General features: G+C 36.8%; 1 protein-coding gene across 7 annotated transcripts in view; it reads right to left on the bottom strand.

Moving 5' to 3' along the window:
* The window catches only part of COL12A1 (collagen type XII alpha 1 chain), a 128,036-nt gene that overhangs the window by 60,790 nt on the left and 39,274 nt on the right, over positions 1–27,972 (bottom strand). For 3 of the 7 annotated variants that reach the window (XM_051855515.2, XM_051855517.3, XM_089333006.1), the window contains 17 exons: positions 23,416–23,688; positions 20,084–20,350; positions 19,500–19,692; positions 18,457–18,578; positions 16,555–16,704; positions 16,347–16,466; positions 16,085–16,249; positions 15,338–15,484; positions 12,542–12,681; positions 11,866–11,995; positions 10,274–10,416; positions 9,824–9,953; positions 7,812–7,948; positions 5,583–5,712; positions 2,334–2,473; positions 1,964–2,096; positions 1,830–1,856 (listed from right to left, as the gene is read on the bottom strand). In XM_051855515.2, the coding sequence (XP_051711475.1) occupies positions 1,830–1,856; positions 1,964–2,096; positions 2,334–2,473; positions 5,583–5,712; positions 7,812–7,948; positions 9,824–9,953; positions 10,274–10,416; positions 11,866–11,995; positions 12,542–12,681; positions 15,338–15,484; positions 16,085–16,249; positions 16,347–16,466; positions 16,555–16,704; positions 18,457–18,578; positions 19,500–19,692; positions 20,084–20,350; positions 23,416–23,688 (2,547 nt within the window). The remainder of the gene's footprint in view (positions 1–1,829; positions 1,857–1,963; positions 2,097–2,333; positions 2,474–5,582; positions 5,713–7,811; positions 7,949–9,823; positions 9,954–10,273; positions 10,417–11,865; positions 11,996–12,541; positions 12,682–15,337; positions 15,485–16,084; positions 16,250–16,346; positions 16,467–16,554; positions 16,705–18,456; positions 18,579–19,499; positions 19,693–20,083; positions 20,351–23,415; positions 23,689–27,972) is intronic. The other 4 variants (XM_051855516.2, XM_089333007.1, XM_051855519.2 and 1 more) reach the window with 3 other exon arrangements.

Genomic DNA, 27,972 nt, shown 5'->3' with positions numbered 1-27,972 from the left:
ATGGAAGCCTTTTGAGTTCGCCAACTCCAATCTTATTTAGACAAGGCCATAGTCAAAGTGGAAGTTCTCTCCTCCCTTCAGAGAGAGGTACCTCCTTCTTTGATGGCCCGTTCTTTCCGATGGAAAATCACTCATAGAGATCTTTCATTTAGGTCATTCTTTATTTTTTTTTTTACCACAGTGTCTTGGCTTTCCTTGCCTAAAATCCTCTCATGGGCTTTTTAGCCAGATCCGAATGCCTTAAGGACTGATTCTGAGGCCAGAGTGCTGTTTAGGACATCTGCCATTCTATGAGTCTGCTGTGCACCCCACTTCCCATGTTAGATTGTTCTCTCCTTTTTAATTCTATCAGTTAATATTAGCAGGCACTAAAAGGGATAAAGGGATAAGGTATTAAGTTGTTCCTCGACAGTCAGGACAAGGGCTGATCACATCATTGTTTCTCATAGTTTCCCTTTCACTTCAACAGGTTTCCTTTTAGATGCATAGTTAGTTGTCACTGATCACGCTGACATATGATATCTGTCCCTTTGGGACTGGCTTATTTCACTCAGAATGATGTTTTCCAGATTCCTCCATTTTGTCTTTATAGGAGACAGGAGAGACCTTGTTGTCTTTCTCTCTTTACCATGTGAAGACACAGTGAGAAGGCAGCTGTATACAAGCCTGGAGGAAAGCCCCACTATGAACTGAGTTGGCCAGCACCTTGATCTTTCCAGTCCCCAGGTGCTCAGCAAGGGAAAACCTCAAAGGAGTGCTCCCAAGGGAATCCTAAACGTAGAGTTATTTGTTATAGAATAACTGTCTGTCTCTCCTCCCTTCTTTCTTCCCTTTGTTTAATCATTAATTTGTTAAAGTATTATGTAGCAAAATTTTCTGAATACCTACTCTCTGACAGAGAAACAGAGGAGAGACCCCACACCTGGATGGAGTTTACCATTTAATGAGAGATAGGGATATATGTTTCTATTGTTTAACCCATCCAGTCTGATATTTTACTGTGGTAGGCCAAGCTAATATACTCCTCAACAAGTAGTAACAAAACAAAGTTTGTTTTTTCTTTTAAGAAAGTCTTCATAGAGACATGCATGGTAGCACAGTGAGTCAAGCCCCTCACTGAGACACCCACATGCCCTGTCAGAGTGCTAATTCAAGTCCTGGCTACTCCACTTCCCATCCTTCTCCATGCTAATGTGCCTTGGAAGTAGCAACTGAGTCCCTGCCACCCATGTGGGAGACTTGGATGATACTGGCTCCTGGTTTCAGGCTAGGCCAGCCCCAGCTGTTGTGGCCATTAGGATAATGAACTAGTGGATAGATGATCTTAGTCTCTCCCTCTCTGTGTCACTCTGCCTTTCAAATGATAGACAGATAGATAGATAGATATCAATCTTTTAAAAAGGAAAGAAAGCCTTATGTCAGAGGTGGGCATTTGGTTTAACAGGTAAAAGCCAGTTGGGGTACCCATATCAGCATGCCTGGTTCAAGTCCTAGCTCCATACCTGATTACAGCTTCCTGCTATTGTGCTCCCTGGGAGGCAGCAGGTAATGGCTCAAGTTATTCCGTCCCTATCACCCACATGGGAGAAAAAGGGTGCCTTCTTGGCTCTGAGCTTCAGCTGGGAGCCTTCTCTCACTCACTCACTTGATCTTTCTTTGTGTTTGTGTCTGTCTCTCTGCATCTCAGATAAACTTAATTAATTAATTTCTTAAAAGGCCTATTTAAAAGCAGTGACAACCAACATCCTATTCAAAATGTGTTTTATAGTATTTTTCATTCATCAATTGTTTGTTCATTCAAACAAATAATTCACCAAATTAAATCTTACCTTGTGTTGTTAAAGGTATCAGACGCACTAAAAGAAAACAGAATTGGGGAAAATATCACCAATGTAGCTGTAGCTCTATTTTTTGAAAACTAACTTTAAAATATCAATATCCTATTTGAAAGTTGAATACCTACATGTGCGCTCACTGCCGGTCAGGTCATCACTTTCTGACTCATCAGGATAGATGGCAGTAACAGAAACTTCATAGAGAGTGTTGGGGTTCAGGTTTTCAAACACCAAAGTATTTTCATCTCCATTTAAGATGGTCTTGGAAAGAGGACAAAAACACACCCAGACAAAATTAAGTCTCCACTTATATACACTCAATGGCATTTTGCTGACATTATTTAATCAAATGTTCCTCCTGCTATGAGCTCAAATGTCATTATTTAGAAAAGTTTATCTGGTAAATAGAATGTTTATCTGATAACAGTGTAACACATATTTCAAACAATCTCCCCTATAATGAAATGAGACATGTAAAAAAAATAGAGTTAACACTACCTCCATCTTATCTGAGCTCCCAAAAGGTGCCCAAGTTATTCTGTAGAGAGACACATCTGAAGCTCCATGATCCCAAGTTCCTCTGAAACTCTCTGGTGTTACTTCAGTAATCCTTAGATTTGTGGGGGCTGGAACAGGTCCTATCATCAAAAAAGACAGACTGTTTTTTTAATGTGAATTACAAACTTAATATAATAAATTGCCTTTTTGTATTTTATTTGGCATGGAAACACTTAATATCTTGCTTGGAACCAAACATTTTACCAATTCAATTCATTAGAAAATGATATAACACAGAGCTCTGGAAACTGCACTCATTATTTGCATACAGTTGGTTAGTACTGATATTCCATTAAAATCATATTTAAAGGTACCACTTAGCAGCAACTTCTAGCTCTATAGTTCATAACCTTTTTGTGTCTTCAACTTCATGAGAATCTAATCAAAGTCATGAACTCTTAAACACAGCAATAAACAAAGCACAAGTTCTAGTATCTAATATCAGACAGTTCATGGACCTGTCTGTTCTAATCATCAAAGAGCCTCCAAGTCATAAGAAGGGTCTTCAAAAGGTTCATGGGAAAACACACATTATTTTTTAATTCCATTCCATTTTTCCATGATCACTTTGAATACAGATCCCTGGTTAAGAAGTCCGTTTCCCCCAGAAAGACATGAACTAATTATACTACTATATAACACATTCAAGATGATGGCCAAGGAAATAGTTACCCATTTGTTGTTCAGAATTTATTGTTCTAATGCCCAAAAGAAACCCATTTTTACAGATATAACCACTGAAGTTAAAAATGAAAATGTCTACCCTACTTTGAACAACACCAAAAGTATTATACTCTGAAGATCGCTGATGAAATTCCTGCCTAAACATACAGTGAATTCCAACCTAGGAATATTACCACACAAAAGACATTCTGAACATGTTCACAGTTGTAACTGAATTGCAATCATACCTTAGTAATCTATGCATAAGCTTTTCTCTATAAATCACTAATATTACACATGATATAAAGCAAACTGTACTGACCCAGAATGCAAAATGCCAGGTAGCCCTGATGACCAGTGAAATTCCAAATCACAGTCTCTCCATTGACCAGAGACTCTGGTTGGTTTGCAACACAAGCAATTCAGGATTGCCACTAGTCCTGAGCTTTTAGTGTCAATTACTTCTTTATCTCCTGGTAACCAAAGTCACCTACCTGAGGTGGGATTTGTGGTGCAGCTTGTTAAGTCACCACTTGGGATGTCTGCATCCCATCTTGGAGTACCTGGGGTCCTCACGTGATCCAGCTTCCTGCTAATGTGCCTTCAAGGCAGCCGGTAATGGCTCAAATACTTGGATCCCTACCACCCATGAGGTAGACTTGGATGGAGTTTCTGGCTACTAACTTAAGTCTGGCCCAGTCTCATGTATCATGGGCACTTGGGGAGTGAAATGGCAAATGAAAGCTATCTCTCTCTCCCACCCCCTGCTCTCTCTCCTCCTCTCTGTCACTCTGTCTTTCAAATAAATAAACCTTTTTTTAAAAAGCCAATTACACAAAATCTGAAGCCATCAAAAATGTGTTCCTAATAATTATAAATCAAAGGATCAATAAGATAAAGAGAATAGTATCACTTCCACAAGCATAACTGCAAAACAAACCAATTCTTATGGGTACATTTTGGGTATATCTAAAACTTACTTGGAAATCCTAAAGATTGAAAACAAACATTGAAAATATTAATCCAGTATAGTGAATTATCTGTTTCACCAGGCTTTTGTTCCTGACTTCTTTTTCTCACTATTACATCTATTAAGTTTGCACAGAGCCGTCAGGCTATTCATATGCATCAATTCTCATCTCTAATCATGATCCTTACCAGATAAGAACTGATGCCATACAGACATTGAAATTGCTGAGAGATCTCTCATGGCAAATAAATGGCAGGGTCAAAAAGGAGAAGCTGATAAACCCAAAATTAAGGAGCAGTTTGTGCAATTCGACAAGATGTCCTAATCAGGTAGAATGGGGGCACAAAGGAAGAAACTATTCAATTCTTTGCCAAAAGATTTAAGGGGCAGGAAGTGAAAGTTTCAAACTGTAACACTGTTCCTACTATTAGATTACTGGGTGAGACTGAGCAAGTTGTTTAACTTCTCTAGAATTGTGCTGTCCACTATAGGTATCCCTAGTCACTTGTGGCCAGTGAGCATTAATAATGTGGTTATCATGGATTTACCTGTGTTGTAAGTGTAAGATATGCACTGGACTTCAAAAAACAATTGCACAAGATTGTGAAATGTCTTATTAACAAATATCATGCTCATAAATGTTGCAATGATAATATTTCAGATATATTGTTTTGAATAAAATATAAAGATTAACTTCATCTATCCCTTTTTACCTTTTCTAACATGGATAATAGAAATTTAACTTACATATATGGCTCCCATTATACTTGTTTGAAATAAGCTTAAATCTAGAACTTAATTTTTTACCACTGTTTGAATTAGGTAACTGTGGGTTGAGCACTGGATTGAATAATTATGTGCCAGACATGGAAGGTACAACATGGAGAAAAATTAATATCTCTGCTTTCATAAGTATAGTATTTATCTTGCTAGTAGAATACACAGAATAAGACTTACAGGCAGAAATAATTGGGTGAAATACAATGGAAGTACCATGAGCAGGAGAAAGAGTGGCATTCCTGGGAGCTGCAGCAGAATTCCCTAGCAGGCTGTCCTATGTCTCACCAATGTTATGCTGCTGTATCCAAATTGCCTTCTCTGGAATCCCATTTCACACAACCTCTGTGCCATCTACCCAACTCCAGGTATTAACTACTATTTTTGCTCTATAGCTATATGATAAACTGTTGATAGCTTGATGCTATATTTTGTTACCCCTGAAAGCACTTTACATATGGTGAGATCTCAAAAAATATCTGATAACACATCAATGTTTTCCAGAAAAAGTGTCCAACACACATAAAAAACACACATTTTATTAGTTGGAAAATGAATTAATGGGAGTAGCTGAAAATATCCCAAAAGGAACTGAAACAAAGATAAAAGAAAGGACACGGGGCTATGAAGAAAATAAGTGAAAAACAATCTACAAACCTAAGCATTATTAAATGCTGGGTAAAATAACACTAAGAAAGGAAGTGACCCAGTAAAGCTCAGTCGCATGTGCATGTGAAGCGCTATATCCCGATTATCAATAAATCAGGAGCACAACTCACGGGTGGTTTCTTGGGCAGTCACTGGGGGAGACTCCCCTTCATCATACACTGCAGAAACGCTGACTGTGTACAGGGTTTGTGAGAGGAGGTCTTTGAGGGAAGTGCTGGTCCGTGATCTGTCCACCTCTACCTAAAATTATAACACAGCAGATGAATGATTTTCACAAAGGGTTTAGTTCTGGCATCGCTCTGTTGCTTACTGTACATCTCAGCATAAAAAATGAGAAGCATGATATGAAAAGGCAGCATTTCCAATTTGCGTGAGAATCCAGAAACTGTACACACTTTAAATATTTCCAAAGGGGGAAAATATGTTTTACATATATTCCAGTATATACCATAGCTGATAAATGATGACTGCCTGAGGGTTCAAACAACCCAATCATTTTTCACCTGTTTCTCTTCATATCATTACCTTCTTTCCATGTCATTATCTAACAAGGGAGAGATGGACAATCTTATAAACAGTATTCTACTCTATTAGTCAGATGCTTGCAGAAAGATTCTATAGGCACCAAATTAAGATATGTCAACATCACTGTGTCACACATGATAAATGAGCTCATTGCACAAAATCACTTATTTCCACCTTAATGAATTATCATCTCAGAAAAACATAAGGTGAAATGGTATTTTTCCAAGAACGCTTCCACAAGTGGTGTGTGCCTTTTTAGTGTGTTTTCGGTTCTTCATTTTGCTCATACAAATGCATGGAAAACAATGCCTGCTGTGTCCTAATACTGGCATTTGCTAGCTTGCTGCAATTTCTGCTGCCCCTCACACAGCAGACATAGCTAATCAATCAATCACAGTAATGGTTCCTCCTGAAGAAGACATCAGGGAATTAGCGCTATCTGAGGTTTACACCTGATGTGATATCAGACTGGGTCCTAGGCCAACTAAGAAACCAGCAACACCAGTTCCCTTTGTTGGGTTGGGGTTTGTTCTTTTTTATATTCAAGGTGTGATTTTAAATAGCTCAGGAGATCACATTGAATAACACACCAAATTTTATATGATTTTTATTTGAATGACTACAAACATAATGTAAATTTATTAAGATATTATTCCAATTCTTTATAAACTGAAGCCATGGAGAAGCAGTCTCCTATGCACATTTTAATTTCATGAACAAGAATGTTGTGAGAGCCACCAGCCTTGGTACTCCTTTCAAAATGGAAATGCAGAATGAAATGAATATGTGCACATTTTTAACTCAGCTTTTCTATAATGAACAAATGAGCAGCAGAATTAGTAACTGGGTGCTTAGAGAAACTATTTCTATGTTCAGAAATTGCTCTGAGATTCTTTTTTTTTTCACTTTTTAAAATTTATATAAAGGGAACAAATTTCATGTATTTAATATATACTGATTTAATAGCATAATGATATTTCTTACATTACCCTCCTCCCTCCCTCCTCTCTCCTTCTTTCATTTTTCTTTTAGTTTTTACAATGACATACTTTCAATTTACTTTAGAATCATGAGTTTAACTCTCCACTAAATAAAGAATTTAACAAGTAATAAGTAGACAAACCACTGTCCTTCAAGAGTATAGACAAGGGCTGTAAACAATAGTCAAATCTCAAAATGTCAATTTTGCTCATATACAGTACTGTTTTGTACTCTATATGAGTTACCACAAATCAGAGAAAACATACAAAACTATTATACTAACACTTTCTCAAACATATACTAGTTTTAAATCCATTCAATGGCGAAGTGCCCTTAATTTTCTCTGACTTTAAAGCAGATGGTCAAGGAAACAACTGTCCACCCCAATGTCATCTCAGAAATGTTGATCCTCAAAGGGACACTCTTGTAATAACACATTCCTTCTCTCCCTCTGTCCTGCTCAATTGTCCTATCTTCTTCTTATCTGACAAACTCCCCCTCTTGCTACCTCCTGTTTTTAGAAACATGACTTTTTTAGTAATTCTTAGAATGAAGAGCACCATATAAGGCATCTGGATGAGAAGGAAACACCACTTAGATTCTATAACTCTTTATCTACTAAGAGATTATGTTTTTGAGATTAATATCACCCAGTAAAACATTTCTAAGCTCAACACAAGACAGTCCAATTTATCATTGATTTTCAAAAATTGCTTTATAATTATCAAGTTTTCAGCACTATATTAATAAAATAGCAAGTACTGAAAATATGTTCATCTAGGCAAGTATGGCCACATCCTGTATTTCCATATCCTTTCTAGCTTGCAACCTACCTCTTTGACATCCTCTTCTGGGGTTTGGTATCTAACAACGTATTTCCGGACTTTTCCAAGCACAGGTTCCCAAAAGACACTCATGGTGCTGTGAGTGACATCTCTGAGTTTCACATCTTGAGGTCTGGGCAAAGGCACTGGAGAAGCATGAGATAATAGATCCAGATGTGTTCTCATTCAGAAAGCTATAACACATCCACACAAGCTTTCAAGAAGTTATTTGGAAAAAACCTTAAGGTATGCAGCAAAATAAGTGAAAAAATGACTGCGATCATAAAGTACCATAATTCTACCAGGTAGAGCAGAGTTTTTCCAGATGAATTTTTTTTTAAAATGGGATATATTTCATTTATCAAAATACTAATTCCTCATTTATGTTAATCTCCTTCCATGCTATTTAAATATGCCCTATTACCTCTTATTATCATCTAGCCATAATAAATCATAATCTATCATAAATATACAGCTAATATTTCTTTATCAGGCATTTAAGTCAGTTATGATAGAAAATAAAATTGTTATGCTCCCTTAAGATTGTGATAGGAAAATAAATGGTTATGAGAATAAAGAATGAAGATTAAGCAACCCACAAGCTTAACAGAAAACTCACAGAAGCCTAAACGGTCAGAAGAAAATTTAAATGATAAATTTTCACAAAATTAAACGAAATTACATTTAAAGAAGAAAGTAAGATAATGAGTGAATACATTTTCTCTTCCTGTACAGAAATATATCTCTTTCCAGTTACCCAGTCGCCCATTCTCTCATTGCCCCTCATTTTTGACTCTGTACATACATCTCTCTTCCAGATTCTCTCTCTCTACCTCCATGTTTCCGCACTGCCATCCCTTCAGGGTTTTGTGTCTGTGTCTTCCCTTCCTCTACTGTGGCACTCCAACACCACACCAACTTTTTTTTCTCCTCACTGTGACTCTTGGATATTCTCAACACTCTCAGGACATGTGTCTCCATTCCTGGCTGACTCCTCACTCTCCATTTGCCAGTTTTCACCAGCTCCAAACACAGTCCAATATTAAAAAGTTGCTCAATAAGTATATAAAAATAGTTTTAAATAAATATTTATAAATAAACAAATACATTTGTTAATGAGTTTCACTATAGGACTCTCACTTCTCTGAACTGCGATGCCTCTGTCTTCTTAGTCCTTTTTTCTTCCTCAAACTTTCTTTGTACTTTTTAATTTCCTTAGAAATATGAGCTCAGACTAGCAAATTTAAGTCATCTACCCCAGTATGTCCACCTCTGCAAGCATGAAACAAAGTAGCAGCAAAGTAGACAATGATCTTAAGTGCAATCATTGTCATTTTCTCTTAAAAAAAAAAAAAACAACTAAATTCTTAGTGAAACAAGCAGGAAGCCCAAAAGGGACTCACCAGCACACATAAGAGAAATGTAAACCATGAAGGATTCCATATACTCTACAATGCTTTGTACTACTTAATGGTGTACTCTCAACACCTAGCCCAATGACTGGAATATAATAGACAATATTTTTTGGATTAATGAATTAATTGGCATATTCATTTAATTAAAACACAGTTATTCATATATGCCATTGACTTCCAACAGAATTTGGAATATCTTGATATCAACTCCAACATCTTCCTCCAAAACTATACTCACACAATAGTTCCATTCTTATCAATCCAACATACATTTCATAGATTGAAGACAACATCAGTTATAAGATGCACCATCATTTTATGCTCTAGCCCTTGATTGATAACTTGCCAAGAGCAATAAGACACCATTGATTGTAAGTCACATGCCAATATCAGGCATATTAAATGTGAAAAATAATGTATATCGTAGAATCAATTTAATAGGCTGCCATAGTCTAGAAATAAAGCATTTCTTCCCAAATTCAAAAATTGCAACTCTAATTGATATACAAATTATCAATTTATCACTAGCATTATGTGAAAAAAAATAGTCTAATGAACAATACATTTATAGCAATAAGAAGGGAAGGAAAAATAGCAGTCTCTTACAGGTCATTTCCCGAGCAGTGGCAGGTTCACTAGTGAGGTCGTGCAAGACAGCCTGGACTGTGACTTCATATTCAGTGCTGGGAAGGAGGTCAGTCAGTTGCACATCGTTCACGGTTGGCCCCACACGCATCTGCATATGGATATGCCAAACAGAAATATGACACTCAAATCAAGCATTTCCACTTTCTGGGAATATCTGATTAAATCCTATTTACAACCACTAGATATAATATAGCTTTTATTTTTATTTTATAAGAATTGCATTTCCTTTATTGTGCCATTGTTTTCTTAAACTATCTTACAGGCCACAACCCTAATTTTATATTTATCTACTTGTGTATAAAATTATAAATAAGGGCATAAATAATTTCAGCATAATGGGGACCTTAAAACTATAGTCTCAGGAACTCAATGCTTAAATATATTTATATATATATATACATATCTCACCTCTTTGGGTTTTGTGGATTCAGTGGTCTTAACAGGTTCATATGATACAGTGTAGCCGGTAGCTCCTCCCACAGGCTGCCACTGCACACGCATGGTGGTAGGGCCAATGTCATAAATATTCAGGCTGACTATAGGGACTGGCACTATCAGAACATAAAAGCAGACATTAGACTAATTCCTTTCATGCCACTTACTTTTTAATAGTTGTGTCCTCATAAGTTATTTATATAAATATATGATAAATAGAATGGGCTGCTGTGAGAAATCAATGAGATTTAATACAATTTTTCCCAAAGCCCACCCCCTATCCAGTGCTATTGTTCATTGCACTTAGTACTCATGACCACACATCACACCCATTTGATTGGGGAAATTTTTTCAGATTGTAAATGGCATTCTAGTAAGTCCACATGGAAGCCAAAATGGATATCAATTTCCTGAGACTTTAATCTATTTTTCTGGGCCATGATTAAGTTTATTTTTAGTCTTAAATAAAAGAGCTTCACACATAAGTAATCAATACAATATTTTAGTTCATTTTTCTTTAGAAAAGCTTGAAATGAGAGTACCATACATTAATAACTGGAATTAGAAGATTTATGAGATTTTTTTAAGACAAGTCCAAAAGGCAGAGTAAAAGGGTTACAATCTCTTTTCTACTTAACACCAACATAGGTTTCAATTTTTTTTGTTCTAATATTGAGTATACTGAGTTTAAAGTTTTCAGGAATTATCACATTACTTCTTCCCATTGTAAAGTACATTATATCCTACTTTCTGTGGTCTAATATAAAGGAGTATAGGCGGAGAGATAAGAATCTAAGGACCTTAGAAAAAGTGGAGTCCGTTCTGGTCCTAGAAAAAGACTCATTCCTTCCTCTTAAAAATGGTTTAATGATTTCCTTTATTACCCCTGGTGCTTAAGCAAGAGGAGAAAGGAACACTTTCATATGGCCTTGAAATCACTACCAGGAATAGGACTGAGGAACACCTCCCCCAAACGCTCACTCATAGTCAAAGTCTTAGAGCTTCTCTAGATGAAGAAAGGTGCCGTGTGGAGGGTGGGCCTAAGCTTAGGAGGAGGAGCTGTGCAGAGATGGCCTATTTCACTACTGCTGATGCAGGATCTTCTGCTGGCAGTGAGAACACCCACTCCCCACATGGCACCTTTCCTCATCTCTTACTTCTGAAGAGCTTCGCACCCTGATAAAATGTCACTGTATCACAAACATAAAGGGGCTTGATGGACTAGCCCCCCGAAAAGTATATTTGCATTTTAAGAGATTTCTTAAAAGCAGAAAGCCTCAATACACTAAGAACTGAATAATACTATTAAAGATATTTTTCTCTCTAAATCAGTTATGGCCGTGACTACCCATTTGACCAGTGGGGTCCTGTGATGGCAGGAGCAGCCAGGAAGAGCAGACAACTACCAGATATTTATGGACCATCTGAACAAAGAAGGCATTAGGTAAACATTTGTTGAATGGATATTGAGTAAGAAAATTGGCTGGAAAAAAATCCCACATGGGCCATCACCTCTTTATCTCAAAAAACAGAACAAGGAGAAATTTGCTTTTAATTTGACTTACAGGTTTTTTCTGTGCCCTTTAGAGGCTCACTATATTCATCTTCCACCACAGAATACACATTTACAACATACTCAGTTTCAGGCTTCAGATCTTTCAGCACTGTGCTAGTTTCCAGGCGGCTCACATAAAACTGGGGGGAGAGGAGGATGTAAAATAATAACTGGCATTATAGTCAATTCCTTCTTTTCTACTATACTTACAAAGTAGTTAGCTGCAAAGAACTTAGAATACTTCAATGAGACCATTGTCTTCTGTTTTTGGAAACTACCAGATTACAATGAGAACTTGGACAATTCATATAATTTGTTCTTCCAGCTAATGTTTCCTTTTTTGTAAAATGAGTGGGTAAAAATAGGTCATATTTAATGTTTTTTTCTAACTCTGATTCTACTACAAAGTCATGAATAAACCAAGCATCCTTTAATTAAATTTTAATTAAAAATAATATTGACTTCTGCAATTCATAGAAACTCTTAAGTATTTAAGCAAAATCCTTTCCCTTTAGTTAAGTCCAAATGGAAGTGCCTGCGATCAAAGTAGAAAGCACCATTCTTGACTGAGTTGTGTTCCACTCTGCCTCCCTCCTGCCCTTCATCCAACATTTTTCTCGGGACCCTAATGAAGAGGGCCCAATCTCAGCAACAGAAAGCAGTGAATGTAAATGTCATCTACTCACTTCCTGGCGTTTCCCTCCAGAAACTGGATAGTATTCCACCTTGTATCTATCCACACTGTCAGAAGGGGGTGTCCAGCTCACTCTAAAAGAACGATGGGTTCGCTCGGATATAACCAAATTGGAAGGTGCTTCCAAGTCACCTACACATGGAAATAAAGCATATACACGTTTTCATTACTATGGCAAGGTGATGAAATTTGAAATTATATCAAAACATTATTTCTATCCTTATTACAAAATTTTACATCTTCCTTAAATATATTGAGTAGCCACAATAAATTAGTGGTGAGCCTGTTGTCCAACAGCCCTCTCAGGCTCAATAGACCTCTGTGAGTGAGTTGTACAAGGGTTCTTTGGCCTCCGAAGACTCAAGCCTATGTCACTGTCTTTCCTGACTTGATCTTCTTCTTTATTACATCACCAGATTGCCAATCACCAAGACTCAAAAGCTGTCTTCTCGCTCCATCTTTGAGTATATATCAATTAATAATTATTTGTGTCCTGACAATTCAGCTTCTCCATTGTCTCTGTCATTATTGGCACCATATAAGTTCATTGTCCTTACTATCATTTTGATTGTATATATTAATGTCTTATCTCTTTAACTATAGGTTACACTCTATGAGTACAGAATTGGTTTCTTACTCTTGTTTAGTTCCATCATAGGACCTAGAACAGTAATAAGAAAACCTAATCATACTCACATTCAAAAGAGAGTGAAAATAAACAAGTATTTCATAATTCAGGAACATTTGGGGCAGATGTTTGGCACAGCAATAATAAACCATTTGGGATGTCCATATTCAATATCAAAGTGCTTCTGACCCAGTTTCCTGCTAATTTACACCCTGTGAGGCAACAAGTGATGGTTCAAACACCTGAAACACTGCCAATCACAGGGGAGACCCAGACTGAGCTCAGGTTCTTGGCTTAAGCCTGGCCCAGCTCTGACTGTTGCAGGCATGTGGGTAGAAAACCAGCTAATGGAAGAGAGATCTCTCTTTCACCCTCCCTCTCTCTACTTTGTCTCCCTCCCTCTCCCTTCCAAATAACATTAAACTAAACAAATAAAAATGTTTTAAAATTTTAGGAACATTGTACTGCTATGATTCTGTTGTCTGTGCATACACACAGATGAAATAACTAATATAACAATATCTAGAGTTAATATCAATGGAAATGGAAACATTAAACTCAGCGGGACTAACAGTAAGATGGACCAAATAATAATTTAAAGAGAAAAGAATTTATCCAGTGATTCCCTGAGCATAACAAATTATTCTGATATAAACTCTTTTTACTTTCTTTGTAAGCCAAAACTGGGGGAAGCATGTCCATTCTTAGAACCTAACCCTTATTATACTTGGGTCACAGTCAAGCTTAAAATCATCAACTAATTTTACTGTCTGGGAAACTAGAATGAATGCATCTATTACATAGTTGATTTAAAAAAAAAAAAAAGGAAAACAGATAAAAGATGTTTTTATCCCCACTCAGAGTTCTCTCCAACTGAATAAAACTACAACTCTCTCAGTTAATCTAGAGCCAGGAGCCTACAAATTCTGGCTGCCCGGCTCATCTATTCTCCAGGGAAAAGGTCAGTCTCTTATTAAAAATCCAAAAAAAGAAAATCTGTAAAAGTTTAGAGAAAGAAACTCAAGAAGGAACATTCAAATAAATATATCCCCAACACTCAAAACATGTAAAATATTCCTATAACATTATCTGTTAAACTCATGCCAACTTTTCCAACTGGGATAAGTTAATGAAGGATAGCTTTTACCAAAATTTACATGTATTTGAAAGTAACTTTTCTCATAAAATAAGGACCATGATTTTCATCATCAGTTTTCTAAATACCTTCAATTTGATTGCTTACCAAACTTTGTCCTATGATTATAGATATGAATTATTCTTTACCTTCCTTTGTCACTACACATCCAATTTTATAATTTTATTTCTAAATCCTAATTCCTATCCAGAGCTACTCTTTTCAAAGATCCATAAAAACATCTTTAACCATCTGACCCTTACTAAGTAAATTGAATTCTCTAGATCTCAGTTTCTTACTGGTAAAGAAAAAAAGACTATAATTTCTAAAATTCAATCTCTAAAATTGTAACTTCTGTTTGCATTTAGGGATTACATGTGCAAAGTATCAAATTTGAACATCTACAGTTGAGGCAAAGAAAATCAGAGGTTAAGACTTCTCACCCATCTTCCATTCCTACTTGTAGAAAAGAATTTCTACTTGTAGAAAAAGAATGAACTTTCAGAAACTAAAAGTGTAGCACAACCACCTAATGACAACACGGTAATTACAGCAAAGATGTTTTACAGGAAAATAGTTCTACACCAAAAAGGAAAGCATCTTTCTTTCTGTCTCCCTTCCTTCATTTGTCTGTGTGTATGGGTAGGTGGGGAGGGTGCATGTTGTGCAGTCACATATACACTAAATGTATCCTCAAATAAACTAGAAGACATTTTCTAGTTTGATGTCATCCCAAGAAACAAGAAAAAAAAAAGCAGCAATTCTGTATGTGCTGCCAAAGCGAGCATAAAAGCAGCAATTCTAAACCAGGACCAGCTTCTTCCCTTGCTCTCAGCAGATCTTCAGCAACATCTGAAGATGTTTTAACCACTACAGCAATGTTACTAGCACCCAGTAGGCAGAGGCCAGTAAGGCAGCTATCCATTTTACAATGAACAAACCAGGGCTCTCCCCAACCCAAAAAAGAATTATCTAACCCAAAATGTCAACAATGCTAAGGAAAGGAAACCCTGGGCAACACTTACCTGGACCTTTGACACTGTTGCACAAATTAATGGTGAGGTCATCCACAATCTTGGACAGTGAATCAAAATCTGCCACATTGTATGCATGTGTATCATCCGGGTCAGTGGCAATCATCTTTAATTCAACTTCATCTGCATTTTTAATACCTTAAAAAATGGATACACATAAATTAAAAATCACTTCTCAGAAAAGAAAATGAATGGAATAAAGCAAATGTTTTAGGGTTTTCTTGATGGCAAACTATGAAGGTTTAAAATTTTATTATCTATAAAATACATATTATTGTCCTCAATGACAAAATGACTACTCATCTGCAGTCACAAAATATGAGCAAAGAATATCATGAACTGAAAGATATCCTAAATTTCCTTCTTCTGAATGCTTCTTGCAACAGTTTCCCACCAAAAAAGTGTCTTGTCAATGTTTTTTCTGGAAAGCAAAATGATAAATATCAAAAATAAAAATGGTTTTGCGGAAAACATAACAAGGATTTTCCTGAATCTTATTAATGATACATTTTTTCCTCTTAATCCACTGCTTTTCTCCTTAAAAACAAAACAAAACATGTGGTTGTGTCCCATCACAAGATGAAAATGAATTCACTTCCTGGAACATCATTATGATAAATTATGTGATAGGGAAGACATGTTAGTTTTTCTTGTGCTTCAGATAATATTTTTCTAACTACAAAAATGTCCTTACTACATTGTGACCCCAGGGGCACTGCTCTCCTGTTCAGAGCTCACCAATAGCAAACAGCTCCACGCCTTCATCCTTAAGTTTCTTTGAAGGTGCCTCTACATCATCCTGTGATTTTCCATCAGTAATGAGAACACCAATCTTGCGAGCACGAGGCCTCATGCCAGCTTGGGTTTTGAAGTTCTGTTGGCGAATGAAATTCAAAGCCATGCCTAGTGGGTTTTTAGAAAAGAGAGAATCCGTTACATCACTATTCAGCCACACGCTCTGACCCAAGCACAGAAAGAGTACCAGGGCACCCTCGCGCACCTGTGAGAGTATTGCCTCCTTTGTAGGGTAAGTTTGCCACAGCTTGAAGTAAGCTCTTCTTGTCTCGGTGAGCATTTAACTGCCACTCTGTTCTGGGGTCCCCACTGTACTGAGCGAGGGCTAAAGTAACACCATTGTTATCAGCAAATATACAAGCACATAACAAAAGTGTCAAAATGTCTTTAATGCTTCTTCTTCTAGAACCTACCAATCTGTACTCTTTTGGGGCCAATATCAAAGACTTCCACGATGCGAGAAATGAAACTTCTCACGGTTCTGAAATTTGCCCGGCCGATGCTCCAAGACCCGTCCACCAGCAACACAATGTCTGCTTCAGCTCGGGTGAGACACTCCATCCCTGGCACCGCAATCAGGACACAGGACAGTAAGGAGCCAATTGTTGGCAGGGTTCCTCCCTAGCCATGCTCTGCACCTGGGTGTTCAATATTGCCTATCTCAGTACTGTGGCCTAGCTCAATGGTTTGGGGTAGGAGACTCTGAAAACAGGTCCAAATGATAATACTGACCATTAAAAATTACTTTCACAAAAATTATCAATTTCCCAAATAATATTTAGTGGCAAATCTTTCCCTTCATCTTTGACTATATTTCCTGCCACAATCACAGAATCTAGAGACCTGAATCAGATCACCACTGTAAATGTGACAGGCTCACAAACTCAGGAGATGAAATTAATAGCAGTAAGTAGCTATAAGACTTTAGTTACAAGACTTTAATAAAGTTCTAATGTGATCTAAAGACTAGATATTACATTCTTCTGAAATATTTCATAGTCGTTAGCAGATAAGTATGAGATCAACTGATAAAATGTGTAAACTGTAATTGGCTTTAGTGAGCCAAAATTATCTCTTAAAATAATTGAGTTCCCAGGTAATTCTTACATATAAAAGATTAGACATGTTTAATTTAAAATTAGACCTTCTTGAAGTAAAGGCATGTTTTTTTAAAACCTAAATAAAAAATAAAACAAAAACCTGATACATAATTATGTTATTAATAATTGACATCTGTTATGTATAAAAATAAGATAAGTACAGATGGTGAAAATTGCACATTTAAAGAATTAAGGAAGAAGGAAGACAATTTAGAAGAGTATGCAAACAAATATACAAATTGAGAGCTGTAGACACAACAAGCACAAACACTGATACAAAGCTAGGGTGCTTTGGGGAAAGAAAATAATCCCAATATCCACAGTGTACAAGCTACAAAATAAAAATATAAGTCAGTTAATATCATCATAAAATAACCAACAGGAAATTAATGCAAAACAGCAAGGTTTAACAGTCATTTATTTTATCTACATCCATGTTTTAAAATGTTTCCTTTTCTAAGGACTTATATTACATGAATTTTCATTTGTTGTGATCCTAGCATTTGATCTTCACATCATAAAAAAGTCACCTACAAAATATAAGGAATGCTCATCATACTACAAAGTTCAAATGTGCCTGGATTGTACTTCATACCTCATCAGGATGGAGGTTTCCCAAGTGCTATTCCAAGCACCTAGGCCCTTGCAAATCCACTCCTACTCTGCTTGGCTCTACCGTTTCTTAGTTAATGATAAAAATTCTTTAGAAGTAAATTCTATCTATCATTTCTACCTCTAAGAATGTTAGAGACCAGCTTCATGTACATCAGGGCTATAATCATGTCAGGGCAAAAATTCAATGAGCTTATGTTACTGTTCTGCTTCCCAAGTCGTGGCTGCCCACCATTTGATGTAAACTCACTCTGCTTGTCTGGCCCAAATAAGCCATTTCTGCAATTACTTTAACAAAAGAAAATTGCATCTTAGTCACTAAAAGCAAACAAACAAAAAAAATGCACAACACTTACACTTAGGGAAAAAAAATCAGCTTTCAATAACAAACTACTATATGTAAAGAATACAATGCTGACAAGAGAAGCCCTGAAAAACAGTGTCAAAACTATGCATGATGGGATGCGTAAAGAAGTTTTTTGATGAGCACGAGAATTGTGTAAAAGCTTAGCAGTCTCTTTTCACTGTCTGCTAGCCTACTAGATCACATTTGAAGTTTCACAATGCTAAGATTTCCTAGGGGAATATCACTCAATATCTTACCAGAGGATAAAATTGGCATTACAGTTGTGTCAGAAAGGGTGGTCATTTCTTGTCCAACGAGTGGTGAACTTTCTCCTCCATCAAACATTCCAAAAACATTTACTTTATAGGTGGTACCTGCCCTGGAATGTTAAAGTATATGGTCTGTATGGGACATTGCTTCATGTGGTAGTATTTTTGCTTCGTTAAGAACATTCACAACATTTCACTCAGAAGAACTTACAACATACAACATTGCAAGAGAAGAAATATACCTCCCATCAAGGTACCAAGGGGAGATGGCCAGGGAGCATTCGGAAAACACCAGCTATTTCCAGCACCAGCTTCTGTCCTGCCTTTAACAGGGAACACTGCTTCTCTGCAGTGGGCTTCAGGAAAATGACTGAAACGTTGTGCTTTACAAGGTAACACAAGGCACCCAACACAATGCCTAACACTGTATTCCCAATAAATCTCATCTTCCCTACTCTGGTAAAACTAAATGATGAGCATAGCTAGAGACCGCAATATTATTGAGTGCCTTAACAAATAAACCGTCCAAACGCAATGCACAGTAATCCGTTCTCTTCACTGTAACGAATGAAGGGTGCTGTTTGAACTCAAACTTCCATGTTTCCCACTGCACAGCCTGAAGCTAGACCTTTAATCATCCCAGACTGGCCCTCTCTGGCCAACTGGCAGCAAGCACAAAGTCCTGCTTTCTCCCTCCCATGTGTCCCATTGGAGGAGGGCTCACACTGGAGATCTCAGCGTGAGTTAGCTGGTCCCTTCCAGCAGGCACAGAAACCCCACATTTCCATATGGTTGTGTACCATGAATGCTAATTTTGAAACTTCAGGGTACTGTTGGGGGAAAAAAAAAAAAAAAAAAAAAACCACTCCTGATCGCCTAACAGCAAAATTAAAACAGAAATTCTGCCCAAGCTTTAGCTGAGTTTAAATACTCTGCTGGCAAACAGACATATAAGTGATTATTCTTCTTGTAAAGCCTACTAATTTACATAAGTTATTCTGTCATATAACACAAATGAGGTTAAGTCGTACCTAAGTTCTTCCAAAACAACTGTGTTGTCATATGGTCCAACCACTAACTCCCCCAGTCTTCTGTCATCCCCAGTTGGGTGGAATGTGACTTTGTAACCTTTCACTTCCCCAGGGGCAGGCTCCCAAGTCACTCGGAAGCTTGACATGGTTGGGTCAGATGTTTTGAGGTTTCTGGGTGATTTAAATCGAGAAGCTGTAATGATACAAAGATTTTTAAAATATTATCCATAGGATTAGGCTTTGGGAATTTTCCATTATTAGCCCCTACAAAAATGTGTATTTATAAACAGTTTTTAATTCTGGTAGCACAAGACACCATATCCTATAAAAGTACTGTTAACAGAGTACTATCCCAGTAGATGTGTAAATAATTTTCAGAGTTTCACCTAGTTTAGCATTAGAACATTAATATATAGGATGACCTGAACAGGAACTAGATTGGTAAAAATAACACACTAATTAGGTATACCATTTAATAATTATAATTTATTATGGAATCAATTTTAAACACTTGCAAATAAAGTATATATATTAAAATCTTCTTTTAAAACATTAAATAACTTCTCCCATAAAAAATTATTTACCTGTTGTTCCTGATCCCTGCCTAATCTTTCCTTCACCAGTCTTGTAAATTGGGAGAACTGTGATGTCATATGTGGTCTGGGGCTGAAGTCGCTTTAACACTGTTGAAGTGACTGTGGGTGGCACTTTGGCAACCATTTGCCTCCCTCCCCCTTGGGGACGATACACAACACGGTAGTTAACAACTTTTCCAGGTGCTGGTTTCCATGACACTCTCAATGTATTTTCTGTTTCTTCATCTACTTTCAAGGATTTGGAGTCTTGGGATACTGTGAGATAAAAGGAAAATTTCAATTTTTATTATGTTGAAAGAAAATACATTTGTCCAACTACTCATTTATGTGAAAAGAAACTCTGTGATTCTCTAAGTATGTACACAGTTCTCTCGTTCAGCATTGTAATCACCCATAAACTCATGATGGCGTGTGAGCCTAATCTTACCGACATCTCAGTAAGATTTTCTTTTCATCCAGCTCATACTAAAAAGTGGAAGTTCATATTGCAGGGATTTCCTACTTGCATGCTAGAGACTTTAGTGAAGAAAACAACCATTTCCACAGATGAGGTTTGGAATTTTTTCCTTATATTTCCATCTATAAAGAATTACTCCAGTAACCATGCTAGGGAGAACACTACAATCATGAATGTGGGGTTAGAAATTTTACTTGGCCCTTTTCAGAAAAAGTTGTAATCCATAAATGAGTGAGTACTCAGGGTTTCTATAGTTAACATTATTTGTGGTTGATTTGTACTGTATGACTCTAACAAAGAAGAATAAGAATATCCAATACATAAAAATATCTCAAGGCTCAAAAGATAAATTGGTATATACTGAATATTTGAAAAAGTGCATGTAAATAGTATTTGTTTAATATATAATTAATATTATTTATTAAAATAAATTCAATAACTATTAAAAACAGGTCACCAAACATCCATAAATAGTCAACAGTATAATTTTTTACACATAATGAGTTATAAGCACAGTAATTTAATTCAAAAGTTTGTAAGAATGTTCTTTAGGAAGAATTTAAGCAAAAAGAAATTTAAAATGAGCAAGGTGGGGCCGGTGCTGTGGCATAGCAGGTAAAGCCATCACCTGCAGTGCCAACATTACATATGGGCACCAGTTCAAGTCCCGGCTGGTCCACCTCCAATTCAGCTCTCTGCTATGGCCTGGGAAAGCAGTAGAAGATGACCCAAGTCCTTGGGCCCCTACACCCACATGGGAGACCTGAAAAAAGCTCCTGGCTCCTGGCTTCAGATTGGCGCAGCTCTGGCCATTGCAGCCAAGTGGGGAGTGAACCAGCGGATGGAAGACCTTTCTCTCTCTCTGCCTCTCCTTCTCTCTGTGTAACTCTGCCTTTCAAATAAATAAATAAATCTTTAAAAAATCAGCAAAGAATCTTTCCTGATTTTCAGAGAAATGTTAATGCTCAAATGCGGAAGACCGTCTGAAACAACTAAAAGTCCTATGGGGAAAAAACTAAAACAAAACAAAAGAAACAGTAATGTCCAGGCATGGACATCAGTTAGACAGGACAGTGATCCCTGAGATCACTGAGAAAAACAAATGAGAGTAGGCTCCATGATTGACAGTTTCTTGCCTGAAGGAAATTCCAAGGCCTCAGTAGAGGAAGGGGGAATTCAGGTGGAGCTTGGTGGTCTCCCTTAATTGATATGATGGTGTTGCTAGTGTAGGGAGTCTCAGGCAACTAGAACTTACAGTACACAACATTGTTGTCACGAGCATTAAGTGAAATAATAATCCTTGAAGCACCAGGTATTGTGGCTAGCCACTTAGAGATGACTGATGAATGATGAGTGGTTGTTGAGATTATAATTATTATATAGTAAAGACTATATAATTTTTGGAGAAAAGCTCCAAAAATATGCAGAAGGTCCTCCTTGAGTCTTTAACCTGATATTAGCACATATGTGTGAGGAAACTCCCCAAAATCAGAGAAAGTATCCCCTGAAAGGAACAGAGGAAACCATCCCTAGGTCTCACATAGAGTCTGAAATGTTCCTAATTCTTTACAATGAATGAATTGAAACTAAATAAAATACAGCATATCTTATCCTAGAGAAACCGGGTATTAGGGAAGGGAAAAAAAAAAAAGCTTGTTGGTTTCCCAAGACTAAAAAGCAAGATTTTTCAAGCCATTCAAAGGTATGCCACAAGCTATAAAAGGCTGTAACACCCTCTTAGACACACACATTGTAAGTTCTTTTCCCATTTTATTAATATATCTCAGATATCCACTGGTACTGCTGCTAAACTAACTGCCATACTTGGATGAGCAAAAGAAAATTTCTCCTCTGTGACTTTCTAGTCCAGTTCATGATTTAGTTTTGGGTGAAAGCAATGCTAAAGACTTTTCTAAAAGGTCTTTAGAAACTGAAAATCTGAGCAGAATATACAGTGATTTCGTACGTATCCTTCCCAGCTCCCAATACATGCATAGCCTCCCAGTCCCATCCCACCCTCTCTTCTCCTCTTAACAACTCCCACCCTCCCACCGAAGTGGTTCATTTGCTACAATTGTGAAACCTACACTGACACATCATTATCACTCAAGTATATTTTTAGAAAAAAAGAATTAAGAAGCCTTGACACATTCTTCACATCAGGTGATGATAAATGATAATAGCTCGATCATTCATAATTATTCAGATGAAAGAATATGAATGATACAGAGGGAAATCTAAGGTACCAGAAAACTCAGTAGACTTTTGATTTAACTTTACTAAACACATCAGGAATATAATGAAAAGCCTAAGATTAGTCTTCACTATCTAATAATTATTATCTCAACAACCACTCATCATTCATCAATCACCTCTAAGTGGCTAGAAATACTTGGTGCTTCAAGGATTATAATTTCATTTAATCCTTGTGACAACACTAAAAGATAAGATCATCTATATTTTAGGAAACTGAGATTCAAAGAAAGTCAAGTAATTTGACTAAGGTCACACAGCTATAAATATGCTTGAATTCTCTTTGTCTCCATGGCTCCCTAACTTCTTACCAATTGACTATCCTAAGTAGTTGATCATTCCACTGGGCAGGAGGGGGAGGTAGAGAAACACAGAGACAAACATAGGCAGTTGAAAGGGATACAGTATTTCTAAATGTGATATAATATTTAGATGCTAACACAGTCCTAATTTAGACCACAATCCTATAAAGATCGTAAAGATCTTATTTGTTCAATCCACATTTCCCATATAAAGCATAAAAGTTAAGTAGTTCAACTGTATGTCACTAGAGCTGATAGCTATTAGGAAGCACTCACACACACCCAAACATACCCATGATGTTACCTACATTCGGTTGTGGCATCTCCAGTAACAGGTTCACCTTCTCCACTGCTGTAAGTTGCAAAAACTGAAATTTTGTATTTGGTCTCAGGCTGCAGATTTTCTATCATGGTATGAAGTGCATCTCCAGGAAGATTTTTCTCTCCAGCTTCAACATCATCATAAAGTGATTTCCACGAGACTCTGTAACCACGAACCATTCCTGGGGCAGATGTCCAATAAGCCCCAATTGAAGTGTCAGTGATATCTTTAGTAATTAAATCTCGAGGTGAACCACGTTCTAGAATAGAAATTAGAGAGGAATGATTTTTCAATATCTACTAGATATTTAAGCATTCATTCACCCTGGTAGACATCTTAACTCAACTTGCCTAAAATTGTCCATTTCTTCTTTCTGAGCTATCTGTACTGTTGTGTCAGTGGAACAGATTGAAGGAACAAAACCTCAAAATTATACTTGTTTCATACCTATCCACTCCACCCCCATGTGTCCAGTCAGATTATAAAAATCTTCAGGACAAGGATGATGTCCAAATTTTAAGAAGTACATGTCTTGAAATTTTTCCTCACGAAAAAATCTGTCTAAATCCCAAAGCCCATCACATTTCAGTCAGCTTTATGATATAACCCATTGTTCACAAAGATGTTTATTTCCTTACCATGATCTTTTCCTCTCCAATCTGATTCAAATAAGCTTATTTTCAATAGATGAGTATAATTTACAATAACTGTGACAATCTCTTATCACTTACAAATGTTAGTTCCACCAATCATTTTCTGGAGAAACTTTTATTTGCTGATTCAGTGCAGAAAAACAGAACTGCAAACTTTCAATACAGCTTAACCCTAATGAAACTAAAAATTCTTCTGGAAAACTTAAAAACGATTAGTCATCAAAATAAAACACACCACTTATTCTAGCTGATCGAAAACGTCTGCTACTAAATTTTGGCTCTTTCATTCAAAAAAAAAGAAATACAACCCAAATGGAAAAATATGGAAACCTCAACTTAATAGGAGGTACAGATGTCTTCCAATAAAACTCTCATTTTCCATATTTGAAATGTAAGATAAATATTCAAGTCACTTTACATTGGCTACTTTTACCAGGGTTTATGCCACAGTATGACATCAATAGAGAACTATGTGCTTTCTTAGCATACACTTTAGCAGTAATTGTTGTATTTTCATGGAAATGATTTATAACACTTTTACAAGAATTTGAAGGTTATTTTTAACTTGAATCAAAGAGTAAAACTGAGTATCTTTCAACTAGTAACAAACAATTAAATTTCAGTGCAAAAAATAAAGAAACCAATTAATGAAAACAAATCTAGGCGGACAAAAGTCTATCATATATGGTTGAATTCAGAAGAAATAAATAAATAAAACAGGAGTTGGAAAGCCTACCAAACCTCAGGTCCAAATGGAAAATTCTAACTCCATTAGAAATAACTTTAACTGCTGACAGGACATCTCATCTCTGGAAGGAAATCAGTTACATATTTCACTGCAACCAAGAATACTTATTTTCAAGAACATATTGACTTTTTCCCCTTAGTACTCGAAGGTAATTCTCATTTGAAAATCTTCTTTAGTTATATTTGTCACTTAAATGGCCATAAACCTTTATAATTTCTCAACTTGAAAAATATAAAAGTGTAATTTCAAGCTGTTTGTTTCTTTGATTTGGTTTGGTGGTTGGGGTGTTTTTGTTTCTAATTTTTTTGTTTTGATAATTTATATCCCAACAACCAGTCTCTAAGTTTTTAAATATGCAGCATTTTCCTTGATTTGATACACACTGCCTTTCCATATGTGTGTCTTCTCCTAAATTTCCTAAATTGCAGTCAGGAATGACTGGGTGGAATGACCTTACTTGAAAGCAACTTGAACTTAAGTAAATCAAATATCATGTTAAGGATATTGCAAAAATGTATAAGACAAATAAGGCTAGCTAGAATGTGGGAATTATCTTCCAAATTCACACTGGGATCATTTATAAGCAATAATTTCAGCTTCTACTTTTCTTAGAGGTTATGATTCCCAGCCTAATTACCCTCTACTTTCTACCGCACTGAATTTATGACATTGTTTATTTCCATGACAACAGACATCAATATGACAAACACAAGCTAATGATTTCACTATGAGAAAAATAATAAGAGAATTGTGGTTGAAGCAAAAACAAATTCAGAAAGACATTTCTGGGTTTAAAACAAAAGAATCCTCCATCACTAGACCTGTTACCCCATGGATCTTAATCAACTATTTTAGCTCTCAAACCTGAGAAACAGAGCAAAATACCAGTAAAATTGCAACAAATATTTTTTAGTGTCTTGAAAACAATCCGCAAAAGAACTTTTTAAGGTGCAAATTGAGGACAGCATTGTGCGGCAGTGGATTAAAACACCACTTGCAACACTAATATCCTATATGAACATCACTTTGAATTAGGCTGTTTTACTTCCAATCCAGCACCCTGATAATGAGACTGGGAAAGCAGCAAAAGATGCTCCCAAATGCTTGGGCCCCTGCCACCCAAATAGGAGACCGGATGGAGTTCCAGGCTCCTTGCTTGTAGCCATCTGGGGAGTAAACCAGCAGACAGAATCTCTCTGTGTCTCTCCCTCTCTCTCTGTAAACCTGCCTTTCAAATAAATGAATAAATTTTTTCTTAAAAAATAAGACACAGGGGCCGGCATTGCGGAATAGTGGGTAAAGCTACTGCCTATGTGCTGACATCCCATGTAATGTCAGTTCTGTCCCGGCTCTGCTTCCAATCCAGCTCCCTGCTAACAGTCTGGGAAAAGCAGTGGAGAATGGCCTGAGTGTTTGGGCCCCTGTACCGAAGTGGGAGATTTGGAAAAAGCTCCTGGTTCCTGGCTTCTTTCCTGGCTACTGCTGCCATTTGGGGAACGAGCCAGTGGATGGAAGATCTCCCTCTGTCTCTCCCCCTCTCTCCATGTAACTCTGACTTTCAAATAAATATTTTAAAAATGCAAATCAAAGAGCAACTAAAAAATATTCCTGAGTTCTAATTAACACTATAACACTAATTTGAATAAATACTAAGCAGACTCTCAATCATCAGAAAGCAAGCCTCTAAAAATCATATCTTCTGTCTATGGTGTGTAAAAATATAATTTGCAGACACATTACAACATTCCAGGTTGGTGGCAAAGAAATGCAGACAGCAAAGAAAGAAGACATCTCAATCCAGAAGCCAAAATTGGAAAGACAAACTGCTTCTTATGGGTTTCTTACATTTCAAAGAGCTTGATAAGAATATTCCTAAACATTAAGTTTAAACTGCTCTCTCACAGGGATAATTTTTTAAAAGATTTATTTATTTGAAAGACAGAGTTACATAAAGATTGGAAGAGACAGAAAGAGCAAGAGACCTTCCATCTGCTGTTTCACTCCCTCAAATTCCTGCATCAGTCAAGGGTGGGCCAGGCCAAACTAGGAACTCCATCTGAGTCTCCCACATGGATGGCAGAATCGCGAAGACTTTGGCTGCCTCTCAAGGTACACATTAACAGGAACCTGGATAGGAAGCATGGATTAGCCAAGCCTCCACTGTCCTCCAAATATGGCATCTGGGTGTCCCAAGCAGAGACTTGAAACAGCACCACAGTACCCCACCATCAATAAATTTTTTTTTTCAAAAGAAAGCACAAGCATTGAATAATCTGCTGGATTACATTCAAGAATTGTAAGAAAGATGATGTATTCATGATAAAAAAGTTTTTTTGAACTTATAAGCATTTAAGTTTTTAAAAAGATTCACTGCTGAATTCTACCAGACATTTAAAGAAGAACTAACTCCATTTCTTCTCAAACTATTCAGAACAATCGAAAAAGAGGGATCCTCCCAAACTCTTTCTATGAAGCCAGCATCACTTTAATCCCTAAGCCAGAGAAAGATGCAGCATTGAAAGAAAATTACAGACCAATATCCCTGATGAACATAGATGCAAAAATCCTCAATAAAATTCTCGCCAATAGAATGCAACAACACATCAGAAAGATCATCCACCCAGACCAAGTGGGATTTATCCCTGGTATGCAGGGATGGTTCAATGTTCGCAAATCAATCAACGTGATACACATTAACAGACTGCAGAAGAAAAACCATATGATTATCTCAATAGATGCAGAGAAAGAATTCGATAAAATACAACACCCTTTCATGATGAAAACTCTAAGCAAATTGGGTATGGAAGGAACATTCCTCAATACAATCAAAGCAATTTATGAAAAACCCACAGCCAGCATCCTATTGAATGGGGAAAAGTTGGAAGCATTTCTACTGAGATCTGGTACCAGACAGGGATGCCCACTCTCACCACTGCTATTCAATATAGTTCTGGAAGTTCTAGCCAGAGCTATTAGAAAAGAAAAAGAAATTAAAGGGATACAAATTGGGAAGAAGTCAACCTATCCCTCTTTGCAGATGATATGACTCTTTATTTAGGGGATCCAAAGAACTCTACTAAGAGACTATTGGAACTCATAGAAGAATTTGGAAAAGCAGCAGGATATAAAATCAATGCACAAA

This window comes from Oryctolagus cuniculus, chromosome 5 (assembly GCF_051225735.1).
Source record: "Oryctolagus cuniculus isolate XC-2025 breed Fujian yellow rabbit chromosome 5, ASM5122573v1, whole genome shotgun sequence".
NCBI lineage: Eukaryota > Metazoa > Chordata > Mammalia > Lagomorpha > Leporidae > Oryctolagus > Oryctolagus cuniculus.
Note: the sequence above shows the minus strand (reverse complement) of the source record. Positions and strands in the feature narration are given on the sequence as shown.